Genomic DNA, 19,606 nt, shown 5'->3' with positions numbered 1-19,606 from the left:
TATTTCTTCCCAGAGGTAGCATGTTGTTTACTTCTCTACACTAAAACTGCTCAACATTTACTTAGTTTTTTCCTTTCTGAATTGCTAATTTCATGAGCCACAGATATCATTAAATTGCAGAATTTAAAGATTAGTATATTCTTATATTATATATAATATCACTATGCAGGATGCAATAACTATATATTTAATATTAAGTAAAACAATTGAGATCATTGTATATTACAAGATCTTTGTTTGATTCAATATGGCAGTACAGTTCCTAACAGATACATTAGTAGTCAGAGGTACACTGAGGAGCAGTAAATGAACAGATTAATGATGGAATATTAAGACAAATTATGTTATAAATGATCAACTCTGCAGTTTCACGTCTCCATGGGGGCAACTAATAACCTCAAGGGAGTTAGCATATTCTAACTACTATCTGAAATGAAGACTATGATAAAGGCCATAAAAATAACAGTTCAGTCACTGTAAGATCAAAACCTTTTCATTATTTTACAATTTAGTCCCATAACAGATGTTATAAAGAAAAGCAAGAGGTCAAGATTCTTTACAAAACTAGATAAATTTACATTTACTAAGGACTGATTCTTTGACCCTTTGTCATCTAAGTTATTATCTCATTCCCTCTTCCCCAAAACTCACAATACAGTAGGTAATATTACATCAACATTTTACAGATGAGAAAAACAAGGTGTAGGGAGGATAAACAACCTTCCCACGGCTAAGGGACCTAGAAAATGGCAGATGGGATTTGAATAGAGCAATAATAACCTGAATACTGCCTGCAACCTAAATCTCCCAAGTAGAAAATTTAATACATTAATATAACAACCTTACTATTATACCTATTTAGATATCCACAGCAAGTCAAATACTGCTGTACAACATTTTGAGGCCCTTAATACCTTAGGAAGAAATTTTTGTCTTCTTCATTCCCTACTGAAAACTAATAATTCTGTCTTTGGGAAAATAATGCAGCACAGATAAAGGAAAATTCACACTTGTGTTACTCCAGTAAACTCCATAACACCTTTGATAAAATAATTATAGCAGTTGTGTTAATATTCCTTTCTGTCTCAGAGAAAGCCAAGTCATATGCATATGACTACTCTTTTTTCACTAGCTATTTCTAGTATTCACTTCCATTCTACCCTTCAAGTTTCACATTTGCATATATATCATGGCAAAGATTATTATTTCTCACTGAAATGAGAACTCTTAAATATCCATGTGTAATACAGAAAAGCAACTAAACCTCAACCTCAGTTTGGTTACGTAAAAGTTACAAGATGACTTCAAAGTTTCAAAAGTAGTCATTGCCCTAATATACTGGGGGGGGGGGTAATATTTTAATATTCTAATATTCAGAAATTTTTTACTTTTCCTTGCATGTGAATTTTATATCCACCATTAGCTGAAGGGTCTTTTATAACCTAAGATCTTGTTTTTTTGGTTTTTTTTGTTTGTTTGGTTTTTTTTTTTTTTCTGTGGGCATCATTTTCCTAAATAAGTACAGCAATTTTAAGGCATTTCCTTAAAACATCTGTAATCCCCACAGCTTGGGAAGCTGAGGCAGGAGGATTATGAGTTCAAAGACAGCCTCACTAATTTAGCAAAGCATTAAGCAGCTAGCTTAGTGAGAACCTGTGTCTATAAAATACAGAAAAGGGGTGGGAATGTGGCTCAGTGATTGAGTGCTTCTGAGTTCAATCCCCAGTACCAAGAAAAGGAAAAAAAAAAAAAAAAGTTTGGGAAAAAGCAGAGATAAAAACATGGATAATCTTGAGCTAGTTTATTTAAGGTACAATTTATAAAAACAAACAAACAAACAAAAAACACCCACTTTCTCTTTCACACTGCTAACACTGATTTTAAGCTTAACTTCAAAATAAGATAGTAGTAGTTGAAAAGCTCCAGGATCCATCTGACATCCAATTATGTCAAAGTAAAACTACCTCTTCTTACCTTTTCACCTTGCAAACCAGGGGGTCCTATTAATCCAGAAAGGCCTTTATCACCCTATAAACAAAACATGGGGGTTTAATGTCATGAAAGAAAACAGGAAATTAAAACTCTCTTTAATCTTGTACATCAAGGCCTTATGACATTCACTTCTGATCTTCACCATCATGCTCAAGTTTCACCTCATTTCTCAATCCTTTTCCGAGGTTCCCTTACCTCTTGAGCTCAGAACAACTGGATTGTATTTTCCCACCTCTATGCCTTTGCTCCTTTTTCTCTGTTGTTCCTTTCTCTAGAAATGCCCTCACTCCTAAAATTTCCATCATTAAAAAAAAAAAAAAAATCTGAAGGCATTTTCTTAAAACTTCTAAGATACTTTGTAAACCAATTTCCTTTTTTCGTTGAAGACCTCAAACACACCTAGAGGTGTGTGGAAAGCCAACTGGGTTCACAGCATGCACCTAAGAAGGCTTACTTCCGCTTCCGGGGCTACTGTAGTGTGGGCTGTTCAGATGGGCCCCTGGGGAATCACTACCGAGAATGTTAATTGGGAGGCCGCTCTGTTTTGCTGTGACAGACACAACTTGACCAGAATAAACTTCACCAATAAGACCCACCTTCCTAGCACTTCGAGAAGGACCTGCCAGCATGTTTTGAGGGAGAAAGGAGACAAGAATGCTTTTGAGGGAGAAAGGAGACAGGTGAGGTTCCTGTCTTTCACAGGAAACTGTGCGCCAAAAAGAGTTTGGGAGAGGCCCAGGTGGTGGCCCACGTCTATAATCTCAGCATCTTGGGAGGCTGAGGGGGGAGGATGGCGAGTTCAAAGACAACCTCAGCAATTTATTGAAACACTAAGGAACTTAGTGAGGTTCTGTGTCTATAAAATACAGAAAAGGGCTGGGGATGTGACTTGGTGGTTGAGGACTTCTGAGGCCAATCCCCAGTACCACAAAAAAAAAAAAAAAAAAAAAAGTTTGGGAGAATGCAGAGATAAAAAACATGGATAATCTTGAGCTAGTTTGTTTAAGGTACACTTTATAAAAACAAACAAACAAACAAAACCCCACCCACTTTCTCTTTTCACACTGCAAAGGATTTATTACGGGTAGAAAGAATGTATTTGAAGTGGGAAAAATAAGGCCAGGGGTGCTGAGGGTGAGCCCCAGGTGCTTAACATGTGTGAGGCCCTGAGTTCAAACCCAACCACCAAATAAATAAATGAGTATTTAGAGAATAATCTTAAGGAAACCCCAAAACAACTGTATGTTCTGTTCAGTCTGTTTATTATGTTGTAAAATTAAACAATCAAAAGAGAAAAGAATGTTTCTTATTAACAACAGGGTGCTTTCCCATTCTAATGCTGCTTCTCACTTGTCTTATGGAAAAGGAACAACCACACCACGTAAAAACTATGTATACATGCCCTTGAGGTCTCAAAGAGCTTAAAAACTTGTGTATAATTTATTATAGATGTTACTTAGAGGAGTTACATGGTAAAGGATGAGCCTGATCCTTACTTCTATTGTTTGATTTTTCACAATAACTTTATTGCAAAAATGGACAAATAATTAAAATATAATTATCCAATACCCCTTTATTTCCACCAATATAAGTTTGATTTTATTTATATTCAGGTTGATGGGTGTTACTAATCTGTTTCCTCAATATATATGAACCCAATTTCATATAAATACAATTCCTAAGAGACTGCATTAAAATTTTACCATTTTAGAAATACATTTCTCAGTTATAAAGGTTGGATTCGACTTACAGCTTAATGACAAACTGCTATTAAATTTTATATCTAATTACATTTATTTTATGTAGAATTAATTCCAACTTGTGTATAACTCAAAAGGTTAAAAAAATTCTCAATTTCCATACTGAACCACCTTATATTTTGTACAGAGAAACCACAAAGAAAGATAAAATCAAGTATTTGATAGGAATGTTTACATTTAATCTGGAGGCTTTATTTAAAGCAGTCACCAAAACACAGTGGGCCTTTAATTTCTAAATTTTAAAAAAGAAAGTAAATGCACTATATTTAGATATTTTAAAAAGTAGACATTTATATTTCTTTCTCAGATTGCAAGATGTTTTTTCTTGTAGTAATGAAGAGATCAATAAAAATACCATTGCTAGTAATAAACTTTCAGTCCCTTTCTGTTACTTAGACTTAATAAACTCAGTTCCATCATAGTAATAAAATTCCTAAAATTTTAGATTTAAAAGTTTTTAAAGATTTACTTGTAGAGGATTGGAGTATTTATCTTTAGAGTCCACTATTAAGATGTGATTTATTTTTAAAGTTGACAACAGTTTCTGAAGGCCAATTGAAGATCAAATTTCAGCCCAGAATTACTTAGGGATTTTTAAAGTTTGTGAATATATGCCACATAAACAAAAACATCCTACAATTATATCACATGTACCAAGTACTAGTCTAAATAAAACTTCCCAAATGTTCTCCTAAAGACTCCACTTGTATTTACTCTAACTGCAAAACAGCATCCTTTTCCCAATAAAGACTGTGTTGCTGTTTACTTTAGAACATTACTGTTTGTATTTCATGAGTATTATCGTAATATGAAAAGCAGCCTGGATAAGAAATCAGAAAATTTGGACATATCATTAACTGTTGCTTGCTATCCATGTGATGAGCCACTTAAAATCTATTAATTCTGTTTTCTCAAATATAAAATAAGATAATGATGACTGTTTATTACACAGGGAGTTACTATGGTACTTACAGAATAAAGTATGTGAAAATATTCTTAAAAATATAAAATGGCATTGGAATTATGTATCTTCGTGTTCATGTGTAATAATTGCAAAATCTTTGAGGTTAAGACCACATCCTACTCTAATTCTTTTATCCCATGCACCCCTAATTGGTAGGTAGCACAATGGTAGCCCCAGAGGGCACTAAATAAAATTAATGGTAAGATTTAAATTGGTAAGTTAAACTGATGGGACATAATTTACTTAATTCTTCAAATATTTCTTCCTTCATTAAAATCCAATGGTTTTATGCTGTTTTCTCTGATACAATAAAATCTACATCTTAAGAAGATAAATATGATTTTTAAATAACCAAAACATTTTACTATGATTCTATTTCATGGACAAATAATTACCTTTTCTCCAGAAACAGCTTGACCAGGGGAAAATCCAGGATCTCCTTTGGGGCCCTAGATAAAATAGTTACAAAACACTTGGAAAAATCTGAATACTATATAGTATAATACATATATTCAGTTACCTATCATTGGATTCTATATACATCATATGGTGTTAAATGAAATTATTTCAAATTGATGTAGTCACGGATTATTTACTTTTTTTTGGCAGTACTAGGGGTTGGAACCCAGGGTCTTGCACATCTAGGCAAGTGCTCTACCATTGAACTACACTCCCAGTCCTTTTCTAAATTTGTTTTTATTTTGAGACAGGTTCTCACTAAGTTGAGGCTGGCCTCAAGCTTGAAATCCTGCCTCAGCCTGTTGAGTAATGTGATTACAGGTGTATACTAATGTGTCTGGCTACCTTTTCAATGTATAGTTTTATTAATCTTATTTTTAAATGCTGAGAGCTGAGAAGATTGCTAAAAATCCTCTAGAGAGAATTGATTTTAAAAATATAAAGTAATATTACTATTGAAACATTTTTCTTCAGAAAATCTAGGTAAAGGTTGTATTATCTCTTTCATTTTTGTGACCCATTGAGTTATCATTCCTATTTTAGCATTGGGAGACTGGTTACTTTAGAAAAGGAAAATTTCTTATAATAATCCTAAAATTTGTTTGAGTATTTGCCAAAATTTTGCAATGAAAATGCACCCATCACCTTCATAATAAAGAAAATAGAAATGAGAAATTCTTTCATTCTGTTCCAAAAAATAGATACTTTACATAGTCTGGAAATCTTAATCTTTTACATTTCAAAGAAACATGACATTAAGTTTCAGCCAAAGTTTTTTGACACAATATTAAAACAATCTTTCTTATGATGCTGCCATGGTTTGAATATGGTTTGTCCCCACCAAAATTCATGGTGAGGCTTAATCATAAATGCAACAGATTTGGGAAGTGGGGCCTACTGGGAGGTATTTGGGGAATGGTGGTGAAGACCTCATGAATAGAACAGTGCCATCTCTCTGGAGTGAGCTCTCTTGCTCTCAGCATAACTACATTAATTATTACAATCAAGATGTTATAAAGTAGTTTTCCTTTGTCTCCTAATCCCTTTCACATGTACTTACCCTTCTGCCAAAATTCCCTCACCAGAAGTCAAGCAGATGCTAATGCTGAGAGCTTGGACTTCCCAGCCTCTAGAATCATTTACTATAATAAACTTGTTTTCTTCATAAATTATCCAGTCTAAGATATTCTGATATTGCAACCCAAAACAAAGACAGATGCATAGTAGCAAAGAAAGTTTAACTATTTATCACACCTCACAAAATAAAGGTCTAGTAGATATTCTTCACAATTCAAATTCTGATATCCTTATCAACTGAGAATAAATAATTCTACATTCCTAGATAGTTCTAAAAATTATTTACTTTAAAGGAAATAAAAAGGTATCTTCTTTCACATATTCAAAGATGCTTTTAAATGTCATTTAAGCTGATGAATGATAGAAGATCAAGAGAAAAGTTTTGAATATTTCACATTTTTTTCATTGTACAGATTATAAATTTATAAACAAAGCAGGAATTTGTCAAAGAGCCCTGTGTTATATAATCAAAGAAAAATTTTAAAACAAAAGTTGTCTTTGAGGTTGATCTCTTTCCTTCCATAGCTATTACCACATCTACCAGTAAAGGCTACTATTTTAGATCATTGATTTCAAGATTATTGACCTCAGAAATTATTTTGGTTATATTTTAATGTTACAAATTCAATTCTTCATCAAAAATATTTTTAAAAAGGTAGTAACATAGGCATTGCAGTGAGAGCACCTGTAGTCCTACCAGTCAGCAGGCTGAAGCAGAAGTTCAAGACCAGCCTAGGCAACATGATGAGAATCCATCTCAAAAAAAAGTAGCAAGTTTAAAATTTAAAAGATATCAGAGCTTATTTAATAAATTCCCTTTTGCAGATAAAGAGAATGAAGTCTAAAAAGGTTAAATCTTATTTATTGGTTGTAATATATTATAATCTTTATTACAGAATCAAGTGAGTTAATTTGAGGCAATAATTTCCAAATACTTTTTAAAGGATTTAAGAAATTATAGTCCTTGAGAAGTTTAACTATAATAAAATCCTTTGTGACCTATGTTTTTACTTATAAATACCATGTTAATTTTTTTATAATTGATTCTTTTTACATAGTTTTAATTTGCTGATTTATATCTGCTCACTCATTATGACCATCTTTTCCTTGAAAATATTTAAATAGTCAATATAAAATATTCAACTGCTAATTTTAACATTTGGGTTCTCTTGAGATATGTTTGTATTGGCCACTTTTTGAACCTCAAATCAGATTTCTCTTTTCTTTTTATGGCTAGAAATTTTGATTGTATACTATGTATCAGATGTGATATGTTGAAGAAATTTTAGATTTTCTTATCTCCTTTGGACTTTTTCTGTTTTTTAGGCAGTTAAATCCTGAAATATCTCCTTTGAAAAATAGGTTTTGTAATTTTTTTAGGAGGGGCTTCTTTCAGTTTTGCTAATAGTGTGAGTCAATTAGTCCAAGGATAAGGAATTTAGATAACATGTGGCCCTTCCTGAATATCAGTGAGAAGGTTTACCAAGGCATTTGTCATGTCTCTAAAATGTTTTCCTTGTTGTGATTAGTGGCTAAAGTTAGTTTAATTCTTTCAAACTTTCAATCACTTGTTGCTCTCTGTGAAGCTTCTTGGGGTATCCCTCATGCCGGTACATGTCAGATCATCCAAGAATTAAAGGGAGTCTAATCTAGGTTTTAGGGGAGCTCTTCTATTTTTCTCCTTAGATTTTATCATTTTATTCCTCAATTTACAATTATTCTGGCAGTCTGATTCTCTGGCTTATCACACCATTTACCAAATGTGTGTGTGTATTTTCTGCCTGAAAAATCATATGAGCATCATTTGTCATCATTAATAATCACTCACCTTTGGACCTGGTAATCCAGGTAACCCAGGATTTCCATGTGGTCCTGGCATGCCCTGCAAATGTGAAAAGGTCTGTTTATTCTTAGAAATAAATACAGATATAAATTTCAGTGCTTATTCAAATAAACATTAAATAATACAATCTAATCAAATTAATAATCTTTTTTCAAAAATTTTTAACATTATATGAGTAAATTTTTAAAATATGTTTTATCTCCTTTATTTGCCACCCCTAAATCCAGCCACAGCATATTGCTTAGCACTTTTAAAGGCTATGGAAAGTAACAAGTCTAACAAAGTACAGTTGTTTAGTTACTCCTCTCAATATGTGCTATCCCTTTCTGAATTTGAGAAATTCAGAATTCATACCAATCTAAATCATTCTTCATGTCTCAATTGATATCTTACCTCATTTAAAAATTCTAGCCACATCAGAATAAAATTATTTATCCTACTAACTTCTATAAAAATTATTGAATGTATAATTCATTTATCAATTAACTATTATATTGCCCTGGTACGTCTCTTTTACTTCTCTAATCTGTTATTTAAATATTTTATTGTATTTTGACTGTTTAATGACATGGTATTTAGTTATAAGATTATAAATATTTTTAAAAGAGACTCATTTTTTTATTACTAGTATAGTGTCTAACATATGTTAGGTACTATATGAATATTTGTCAATTTGATTATACTTTAATGATAAAATATATGATCTGAACTTAAAAATTGATTTTATTTACTGAGTACCTATATGTGCCAGGAGCTATGTTCATGATTTATATTTCTTATTACTAATCCTTGTAACAATCCTGCAAGGTAGTCATTTTTATTCCCATTTACAAATGAGGACATTTATATAACCAATAAGTAGAGGAACTGAGAATTATCTTTGAAAGCCTCCAAATCTCCAGGTTCCCATACTTACTTGGGTTTTGTACTTAACCTCAGTTCTCTTTAGCCAAACTTATAGTTGATAGTATGTTTAGTAGCCTCTTCAATTCTATATTAATAAAACTATTTCAGAAAGAGATATCAGCAGTGTAAATATTGACAATATGTCTAACAAAATGAAAACTTAAGAAATAGATTTGATTTCATGATGTTTCATTGATAACCTTTGAAAATTAAATTTTAATGAAGTACATGGGGGAAAAGTATGGGGAGTAATGAATGAATTATTGATGTAGAAGTAACAGGTATAAACTATTATTTCACAAAGCTCAGTAATGCAACTGTTAGCAAGGACAATATTTTAGGAAAAATTAATTTCAATGAAAGTTTAGGATTTTCAAAAGAGGGATAACGTATTAGTTATTGCCAAATAGGAAAAAAACTTAGAGGAAAAAAAAGTGAAGTTTCAACCTTCAAGTTAGGTAATTTATTGAAGGGGATGAAATTAAGAACACAATTGAAATAACTAGCCTTTTGAAAAAGCATACATTTTTTTAAGTAAATGACTGGACAAAAGAGAGAAAAAAGGAATTTGGGAAGCAAAGTAGTGTATCGTGAAAATAGATGGAGATCAGAACCTGAAGTTCATCCTCTTGGGAGCATAACAGTCTTAGTGGTGGAGAGGGAATAAAATTAGTACAAAGAAGGTCCCAGGTCCTCAGAAAAGTAGGATCCAAAGTCTCCTCACAGAGTGGTAGGATGATGGGAATTGTTCCAGTGCTAAAGGAGAATATGCAAGGTTTAGAGGGACATTGGATGAATGTGATAGGTCATTAACTATGGAGAAATTGAGAAAATGCTGTACAGCAGCTAGAGTTCAGTGAGAATTTATCTTAGGCACAAGAGTTTGGTATGAACATGCAAAACTTAGAGTAATATTTTAAGGTTATTTTTCTTTATAATTATTTATGTAATAAATAATCAGGATAAAAATGAAAGTATATTATATAAAAGACAATTGCATTTGTCTTTACAACACAATTATTTTTCTAGATCATTGAAAAAATATTATTTAGTAAAAAATCCACATTTATTTTGTTAGCTTGAAGAAACTAATTCTAACATAGCAATAAATCTTTTGTTGAACCTGTATAATGTGAGAAACTACTGCTGATCTGCAAGGCAGCTTTTTTACTGAAGGCGATTTTTTTTCTAGTCAATAGCCCCAGTATTTTCCATTGTGTAATCCAGGAATGCACTATTTTAAGGCAGCCCAAATCTCTTCATTTTCTAAATGAACCTCATCTTAGACTACTGAGATCACTATATAACTAAGAATAAATGTTACAAATAGCAACAGAATGGTCACCAGTCTACAAATTTTAAGATCTTTCTTGGATATCTTCACAGAGAATTTTTTGCCTGGCTATTTACACTCAAATAAACAAGGCTGCATGTGTTCTTAAACTTCTTTTGAATTGGCAAAGGTAGAGCTAAGTTGGAAAATCCAGGCAAGTTTCCAGAGCAAGTACATATTGTACAATACTAGAAAAAACATATGGGTAAATTACTAATCCTAACAGCATTGGGAAATGAAGCTCATCGACTCACCCGTGGACCTCTCTTTCCTGAGGGACCTGGAATACCTGCTGGACCAGGTGGACCCTTGGAAAACAAATATCAAGGCATTAGACATGACTAGTAGACACATCTGTTTCTGTTTCCGCTTCAGAGTAACTCTTTTTTTTCCTGTCCCTAATTCCCTGATGCTGATGATTTTAAAGTAACATTAATGCCCTTACCCAAATCAGCAGGGGTGAATTGAAATTCAAGTGTCCTCTTTAATCTGGCCAGAAATGGCAGCAGGAAGTCCATGACTTATGGTTATAGCCACTATATCTGGTTTTTACTGAGACCATAAGTAGTAGTTTTGTGGGTAATTTTTACCTAAATTTACTTTTATTACGGAAGGAGAATGTAGCACACCAGGGGGTCTCTAATAAAGTTAAATGACTTATAAAACAAAGCATGGAAGCAAAACCTGAGAAGCTGTTATAAGTGTTTTGAGTTCTTTAAATGTTACTTTTAAAATAAGAAATAGGAAACTATTCCTTAACTTTCTCAAATGGCACTCTGTGTTGTCTTTTATGTTTAGCAATCAACTATAGAAGAATACATGTTCATTTGTGATACAATTGAACATGAATTCATTTATCTGTTCATTCATTTAATTGTTATCAAGCACTGTTTGATGTGACATTGTTTTTGGTGTTTTTAGAGCATACACACATTTCATTTATTGCAGTAAAACTAGTAAAGGTTTTAAATTAGATGCATCAAAGATGAAATACTAACCTCATCACTAATAAGCAGTGTAACCTAATTCACCTCATTTCAAACGTCTATGTTTCTATTCTAATTCTCATAAAATAAAGAGATGACTCCAGCTTAAGTCATATGTAATTGCCAACATATGACATTTTTAACCTATAAAATTTAATTTCATATAGTTTGTGTCTATATCAAGGACAGGTACACCCAAGATTACATTGAGTTTGAAAAGAGAACAGGGAAGACAGATTGATGGGAGACATTTTGACTAAAAAATCAAGGGAGGAATGAGTGAGTTATGTTGAAAAAAAAATAGCTATATAGCATTTTTTAAATTTCTTTTTCTTCTTGATATTAACTATTCCTCAAAACTTCATTTTGTCTTCTGATATTCATTATATATTTCAAATTGCCCATTTTTTCTTTTATTTTTTCTTCTTCTACCACCTAACAATAAAATGTTTCATGTATTTCCTGATATTGAGAGAAGAGTACTATTTCTATTCAAACCTAATCTGAGGGCATTCTTCCTGAGCTATTCAAATGTTTTCATAGCCATTATTGTATCACTAGCTTCCATTAAAAAATGTTTTCATATATTATCAAGAAAAATTTTTTTTTCAAATTAGTTCTGGTTTTGGTGTTATAATAAAAAATTAGCAGCTGTTGATCTGAATTTAATTCCCCCCAAATATTTGACTAAGAAGGAGATATTGGAACTAAAAATGAATATAATATATTTAAAAAATTTTCTAGTTTGGTTTAGCACCCTGTCATACTGCTTTGTGACAAAAGAAAATACTATTCCATTCACATTGTGAAGATAGTTAATATTACAATATACTATGACTTGAGTGTTTGGGTCTACTCAAAATTCATATATTGAAATCCTAACCAAAAACTTATGGTAACTGAAGGGGCCTAGGAAGATGACTAAGTGATATGAGTGGGGCCTTCATGAATGAACTAAATACTACATTTAGTGTAAGGCAGATTTATAACTGCATATGCAGGAAGTATCTCATTATAAAGGCCCAGTGGGGTTCATTTGTTCCTTCCACCATTTGAGAACACAGTGAAAAGATGCTATCTGTGAACCAAAAAGCAGACCCTCACCAGATATCAAATCTGCCAACACCTTCATCTTGGACTTCCATAGTCACTAGAACTATAAGGGATAAATTTCTGTTGTTTACAAGTCCCCAAGTTTATAGTATTTTGTTGCAGAGGCCAAATGAACTAAGATGTATTTAATTTAAGTACTGAGGGGAAAATAAGGCATGTTTTATGTCATAATTAAAATATTTGAATTGTTTAATAAGCACTAAATAAAAACCAATTTTCATAACTTTATAATTTTGTATTTACAAGTCTTTGATAATAGATTATTAATAGGCATTTGGAAGAAATTAACAATATAATTTTATAGAATTTTTTAAAATTTTTCTATAAAATCTTTCACAGTGTTTGTTAGAGAAAGCACACTTGACTGAAAAGGAAAAGGAATGGCTTTTCATCATCCAATCTAAATTTAAATCATGTTTCAAATATTTACTAGCTGAATGACCTTGAATAGGTCAATTACCCTTTATAACCCTAAGTTTCTCATTTTTAACATATTGATTATAAAAATCTACTTTTTAGGATTATTGTGAGTTTTGAAGGTGTTGATTATAAAATAACTGTCACTGTGTCTGGGTATATAGGAGGTAACCAGTAAACTGTAATGCAGTTAACTTTTTTTAAAAAAGGTGGGCATAGAGCATAGCAGGCACTCAATAAATGTTACTTGTATATTAACACATGTGGTAGGGCAAATGTATTCAATAGAACAGCACTTTTAAGAGTGAGTAATCCCTGGTCAGGTAATTTTCAAAGTTCTGCATCTATTATTTCTTTTAAAATTCATTCATTCATTCAGTAAATATTATAAAGTTCCAAGCCCTCCTGAAGTTACAGTCTAGATTAAAAGACACACATTATCAGATAAACATATTACTACAGATTTTACTCCATTATATGAAGGAAAAGAACAGGCAACCAAGATGGAGATGAACATAGTGGACCTAATTTATACTGTATGTCAGAGAAGGCTTCTCTGAGGAAATGTTTAGATAAACCTAAAAGATGAATAGGAATTAGAAACCGGGAGAAAATAAAATTCCAGAAAATAAGAATAAATGAAAGAGAGCATAAATAAAATAAAAATATCATTCTTTTACTGAAGAACTAGAAGAAAACTAATAGGGAAAGGGGGAAAGTAGAACACAATGATGTTGCAGAGATAAGGAGGGACCATATCCTATTTGCCTTTGTGGGTCAAGTACTGAGTTTTTAGTTCATTGTAAATGCTTCAATTCTCTTCCTCTGAAAACTGAAGTAGATAAATTAGGTGATGTGAACTGTGTTTTTAAAAGATCACTAGAGAATTTGGGCAAATGTTGGAAGAGTATGAACATTTTTCAAACTATACTCCTTTCCTCAAAATCAACTGAAAATAAAAAGCACCAAAGAAAGAAAACAGCATCTCAAATGAAACAGAAAGGACCACAACCATGATCCACAAAATACAAGGATTATTTGTCACATACTAAGAAACTTTGTATTATGAACGATGTGGAAAGATTATTAAAAAAAAAACCCTCCTCAGACTCTATACCTTATACAGACTACAGATAGTTCTAAAAGTTTATCAGAATTAAAAATACATTGCAACAATCCTTTGATTATAATGATGACATTTAAGGGAATGGGAAAGCCATGGGAGAAATAATTCATTATCCAGTAAGGATTTAGTTCCAAAGAATCAAGACCAGGGAAGATACAACTGAAGAAGAAGAACCTATCAATTTTATGATCTACAACCAAATCCAACCTAAAGGATTTCTGGTCTTGAAAGGTGGTAAAAGAAATGAAAAGCATAAATCATAATATCTCTTCTCAGAGAGTCTGTGGTACATAGGGTACAAAACAAATGATACATGGAAAATGAGAAGATACATGCCCTGAGAAGAAGACATAAAAAATACAGTACTATGGTGTTTAAGGCAGTAAAATCTGTTTGATTCTGTGTACTATTCTACTTGCCTTGGTCTCTCTCTGTACTATTCTGAAACAACCCAGATTATAGTTACCTTTATTTGAAAAAATGTAATGACCATAAATTAATCACTGTGGGACCTACACATAGATATTATGAGAAGGGGAGAAATAGAAGGATACGAACATAAATTTAAAATAGAAGAAAACCATTCACCAGCAGAGAAATTATTTCATGTAACAGAAAGAATTCAATCATATAGTTATTATATTTTAAAAGAATTTCAATGTGATATTCCTCTACAAAAAGATAGTTCAAAGATGAGTTACAAAATATTTTAAAAGTTCACCTTCAAAAAAGGATAAAAAGAATAAATAATTATGAAAGTGAACCAGAAATGCTTAAGAAAGCTATGAAAGAGCAAAAGACAAACCATTGTAGATGAAAATTATATCAAAAACTGGTTAAATAAAATTGAAAATCAGTAAAGGAATATGGATAAAGTCTAAATGAATTCACACAGGATGAAATGAAAAGGAGCAATCATGATGGTATGATTATACAGATGATAATAAATAACATCACAAATATGCAAATTGCATGAAAAATATAGAAAAAATGTTTGAGGATATAATATAAAAATAATTTTCAGATGAAAAAAGTCCAAGGAAAAAATAGATACATAACTTAATAGGTTTAATCAACCTCAAAGATAATGAAACAATAGGAAAAATTATAACTGATGCCACAGAAATACAAAGGATTATTAAGGACTATTATGATAGTCCCACATAAACAAAATGGAAAACCTAGAAGGAATTGATGTATTTGTGGACACGCATAATCTAACAAAATTGGACCACGAAGACAAAAAACAAACACCTCAATAATGAGTAGCAAGATTTAATGTGTAATTTCAAGGGAAAAAAGAACTCTTCTAAACTGAGATCAGCATTATCCTAATATCAAAATGAAAGAACCAAAAGCAAAACCACAGACCAATATCCTGATGAACATAAATGCAAAAATTGTCAACAAAGCACTAATAAAATGAATCCAATCACATATCAAAATGATTAATGAGACTTACCCCAAGGATACAAGGATAATTCAACATATAATGTAATATATCACATCAACAGAATGAAGGATGAAAACCATACAGGCATCTCAAAAGATTCAGAAAAAAGCATGCAATAAAACGCAGCATCCCTTCATGATAAAAACTAATAACTTATTAGGTACAGAAAGAAAACACTTCCACATAATAAAGCCTATAGAAGGCAAACTGATGGCCAAAATTATATTGAATGGGATAAAGATGAAAGTATTTCTTCTAAGATCAGTAAGAACAATTCATTTTCATCACTCTTATTCAACATAGTATGAATACATGGTGTGTAACCAGAGCAATTTGGCAAAAGAGAAAAATAAAAGGCATCCAAATAGGAGAGAAGGAAGCCAAATTGTCCATATTTTCATATGACATGATTCCTCAAAGAGAAAAACCTAAAGACTTTATCAAAAGGCTATTAGAATGAATTCAGTGAAGTTATAGTATACAAAATCAACATACAAAAATTAGGAGCATTTTTATAGCTCAGTAATGAACTTGCTGAAAATTAGAGAAAGCAGTCCCATTAGTAAAAGCTATAAAAATAGCTTGGAATAAATTTAACATGGAAAGCAAATTAACTCTATAATGAAAAAACAAAAATATTGATGAACAAAATTGAAGAAGACACTAAAAATTGGAAAGACCAAACAAGAAGAGCAATGATGGAGGTGTTACAATACATGATCTGGAAATTATACTACAAAATTATAGTCAGAAAAATAACACAGTACTGGAAATCAAAATAAATATGAAGACCAATGGAACAGAATAGTAGACACAGAGACAACCCACATAGATATAGTCACTGATGCTTGACAAAGATGCTAAAAACATACACTGGAGAAAAGACAGTCTTTAAAAAAAAATGGTGCTGAACCTCAGAGCATTAATCTCCAGGATATATAAAGAACTCAAAAAACTTAACACCAAAAAATCACAAATAACCCAATCAATGGGCAAAAGAACTGAATAGATGATTCACAGAAGAAATACAATCAGTCAACAAATACATGAAAAAATGTTCAACATCTCTAGCAATCAGATAAATGCAAATCAAAACTACACTGAGATTTCATCTCACTGCAGTCAGAATGGCAATTATCAAGAATACAAGCAACAATAAATGTTGGTGAGGATGTGGGGGAAAAGTACACTTATACATTGCTGGTAGGACTGCAAATTGATGCAACCCCTATGGAGAGCAGTATGGAGATTCCTCAGAAAACTTGGAATGGAACCACTATTTATTTGACCCAGTTATTTTACTCTTGGTTATATACCCAAAAGACTTAAAATCAGCACACTACAGTGAAAGAGCCACATCAATGTTTATAGCAGCTCAATTCACAAGAGCTAAACTATGGAACCGGCCTAGGTACCCTTCAACAGATGAATGGGGATAAAAAAAATATGGTATATATACACAATGAATACTATTCAGCCATAAAGAAAAATGAACTTATGTAACTGCCAGTATATAGATGGAACTGGAGACTATCAACATACGTGAAATAAGCCAATCCCAAAAACCAAGGCAAATGTTCTCTCTGATATGTGGATGCATAAATTACAATAGTGGGGTGGGTAGGGAAGAACAGAAGTACTTTGGATTAGACAAGGGGAATGAAAGGAAGGGAGGGGGAATGGGAATAGGAAGGAGAGTAGAATGAATTGGAAATTACTTTCCTATATGCATATATGAATACATGATCAATGTGTAATTCCACATCAGGTACAACTAGAGAATGGGAAGTTATACTCCATATATGTATAATATGTCAAAATGCATTCTATTATCATGTTTAACTAATAATAAATTTCAAAATGGTTCTGGGAAAACTGAATATCCATATGTAGAAGAATGAAATTTGATCCCTATATTTCACCCTGCACAAAAGTCAACTTTTAAGTGGACTAAAGACCTAGGAATTAAACTAGAAATTTTGCAACTGATAGAAGAAAACAGGCTCAACACCCCTAACATATTGGTGAAGGCACATACCTCCTTAACAAGATTCTTAAAGTTCAAGAAATAAAACCAAGATAAATAAGTGGGACAGCAATCAAATTACAAAGTTTCTGCACAGCAAATGTAACAAGAGCATGAAGAGAAAGACTAAAGAATTGGAGAAAATCGTTGCCAGCTATTCTTCCTTCAGGGGATTAATCTAGAACATAAAAAGAACTAAAAAAAAAAAAACACTTAAAAAAAAGACCCAATCAATAAATGGGCAAATTAACTAAAGAGATACTTCTCAAAAGAAGAAATATAGATGGCTAACAAATATATGGAAAAATGTTAAACACCCCTAGGAACAAATTTGATTTGATTTGAATGCAAATCTAAACTACACTGAGATTTCTGGTTAGAATGGCAAGCATCAAAAATACAAATAATAGCTGGGCATAGTGGTACATGCCTGTAATTCCAGTGACTCTTAGAAGGCTCACACAGGAGAATAGCAAGTTCAAAGCCAGCTTCAGCAAATTAGCAAAGCCCTAAGCAATTTAGGGAGACCCTGTCTCAAAACAAAAATATAAAAAGGGCCAGGGATGTTGCTCAGGGGTTGAACACCCATGAGTTCAATTCCTGGTACCAAAACAAACAAAATAATAAAAATAACAATAATATTTTTTTTAAAAAAGGAGGAGGAGAAAATGCCATCAGGGAAATGGGGGAAAAGTACACTCATACATTGTTGGTAGGACTGAACTTGTATAACTACCTTGGAAAACAGTATGAACACTCCACCATATGACCCAGGTATCCCACTCCTTGATATTTATTCAAAATAATTAAATTCAACATACTGTAGTGATACAGACACATCAATGTTAATAGCAACACAATTCAAAAAGCCAAGCTATGGAACCAACTTAGGTGCCCTTCAACAGATTAATGGATAAAGAAAATACAGTATATGTATGCACAGTGTAGTTTTACTCAACTGTAAAGGAGAAGGAAATTATGACATTTTTTGGTAAATAGATGGAACTGGAAAACATTATGCCAAGTGAAATAAACCAGACCCAAAAAATCAAAGATCAATTTTTTTTCTCTCATATATGGACACTAGAGTGAAATAAGGGAGGGGAAAGAAAGGTGGTGTACCCCTGAAAACAGAAGAGAGATCAGTGGAGTAGAAGAAAGGGATTGAGGGGGGAAAAGGAAGAACTGGCAAAGGGAAGAATGGCAGAATGAAATTGACCAAATTATGCTATGTACATATATGAATATATCACATTGAACTCTACCTAAAAAACATCAGTTTTAAAAGCAATAAATAAATGGAAGGCAGACAAGTAGATTAGAGGAAGGGGAACAGTGGGAGGGAGAAGAGGAAGGAAAGTGGAAGTACTGGAGATTAAAATGGAGCAAATTATTTTCCATGACTGAATGCATATGTCAAAGTGACATAATGTAAAACTAAAATGTACTAATAAAAATTCTTTTTTAATGTGGAAAAACCTCCCACACTTATGGATGGAAGAATTAATATTTCTATACTACCTAAAGCAAATTGCATATTTAATATAATCCCCATTGAAATACCAATGGTATTTTTCACATAAATAGAAAAAAAAAACAATACCCCAATTCATATGAAACTATAGCCAAAGCAGTCTGGAGGAAAAAAAAAAACAAAGCTAGAAGCATCATGATACCTTATCTCAAGGCATACTACAGGAATGTAATAACCAAGACAGCATGGTACTGACAGAAAAATCAATGCATATACCAATAGAGCAGAAGGGAATCCAGAAATAATCTTTAGTCAATGATTTTTTACAGAGGCACCACAAATATACATGAGAGAAAGAATAGCCTCTCCATTAAATGGTGCTAGGAAAGGTGGACTTACACATGCAGAAGAACAAAATAACCCCCTACTTCTTACCATATACAACTATCAACTAAAAATGAATCAAACACCTAAATGTAGGACTGGAGCTGGGAAATTCCTAGAAGAAAATATAGGAAAACACTTCAAGACACCAATATAGACAATGATATTTTTAAAAAATAAGATCTCAAAAGCACAGGCAACAAAAGCAAAAATAGATAGATGGGATTATATTAAACTAAAACCCTTGTACATAATACAGCAAAGGAAACAATCAACAGAGTAAAGAGAGAATA

At 32.1% G+C, this 19,606-nt stretch overlaps 1 protein-coding gene across 1 annotated transcript in view; it reads right to left on the bottom strand.

Annotated features, from left to right (window-relative positions):
• COL24A1 (collagen type XXIV alpha 1 chain) overlaps nt 1-19,606 on the bottom strand; it is a 421,320-nt gene that overhangs the window by 376,125 nt on the left and 25,589 nt on the right. Inside the window, exons 6-9 of the mRNA XM_081305079.1 lie at nt 10,589-10,642; nt 8,081-8,134; nt 5,112-5,165; nt 1,975-2,028 (exon numbers count right to left, since the gene is read on the bottom strand). Of these exons, the coding sequence (XP_081161205.1) occupies nt 1,975-2,028; nt 5,112-5,165; nt 8,081-8,134; nt 10,589-10,642 (216 nt within the window). The remainder of the gene's footprint in view (nt 1-1,974; nt 2,029-5,111; nt 5,166-8,080; nt 8,135-10,588; nt 10,643-19,606) is intronic.

Source organism: Spermophilus citellus (assembly GCF_964194105.1).
Source record: "Spermophilus citellus genome assembly, chromosome: 9".
In the NCBI taxonomy this organism is placed as follows: domain Eukaryota; kingdom Metazoa; phylum Chordata; class Mammalia; order Rodentia; family Sciuridae; genus Spermophilus; species Spermophilus citellus.
The sequence above is the reverse complement of the archived record's forward strand: the minus strand, read 5'-3'. Positions and strand labels throughout refer to the sequence as shown.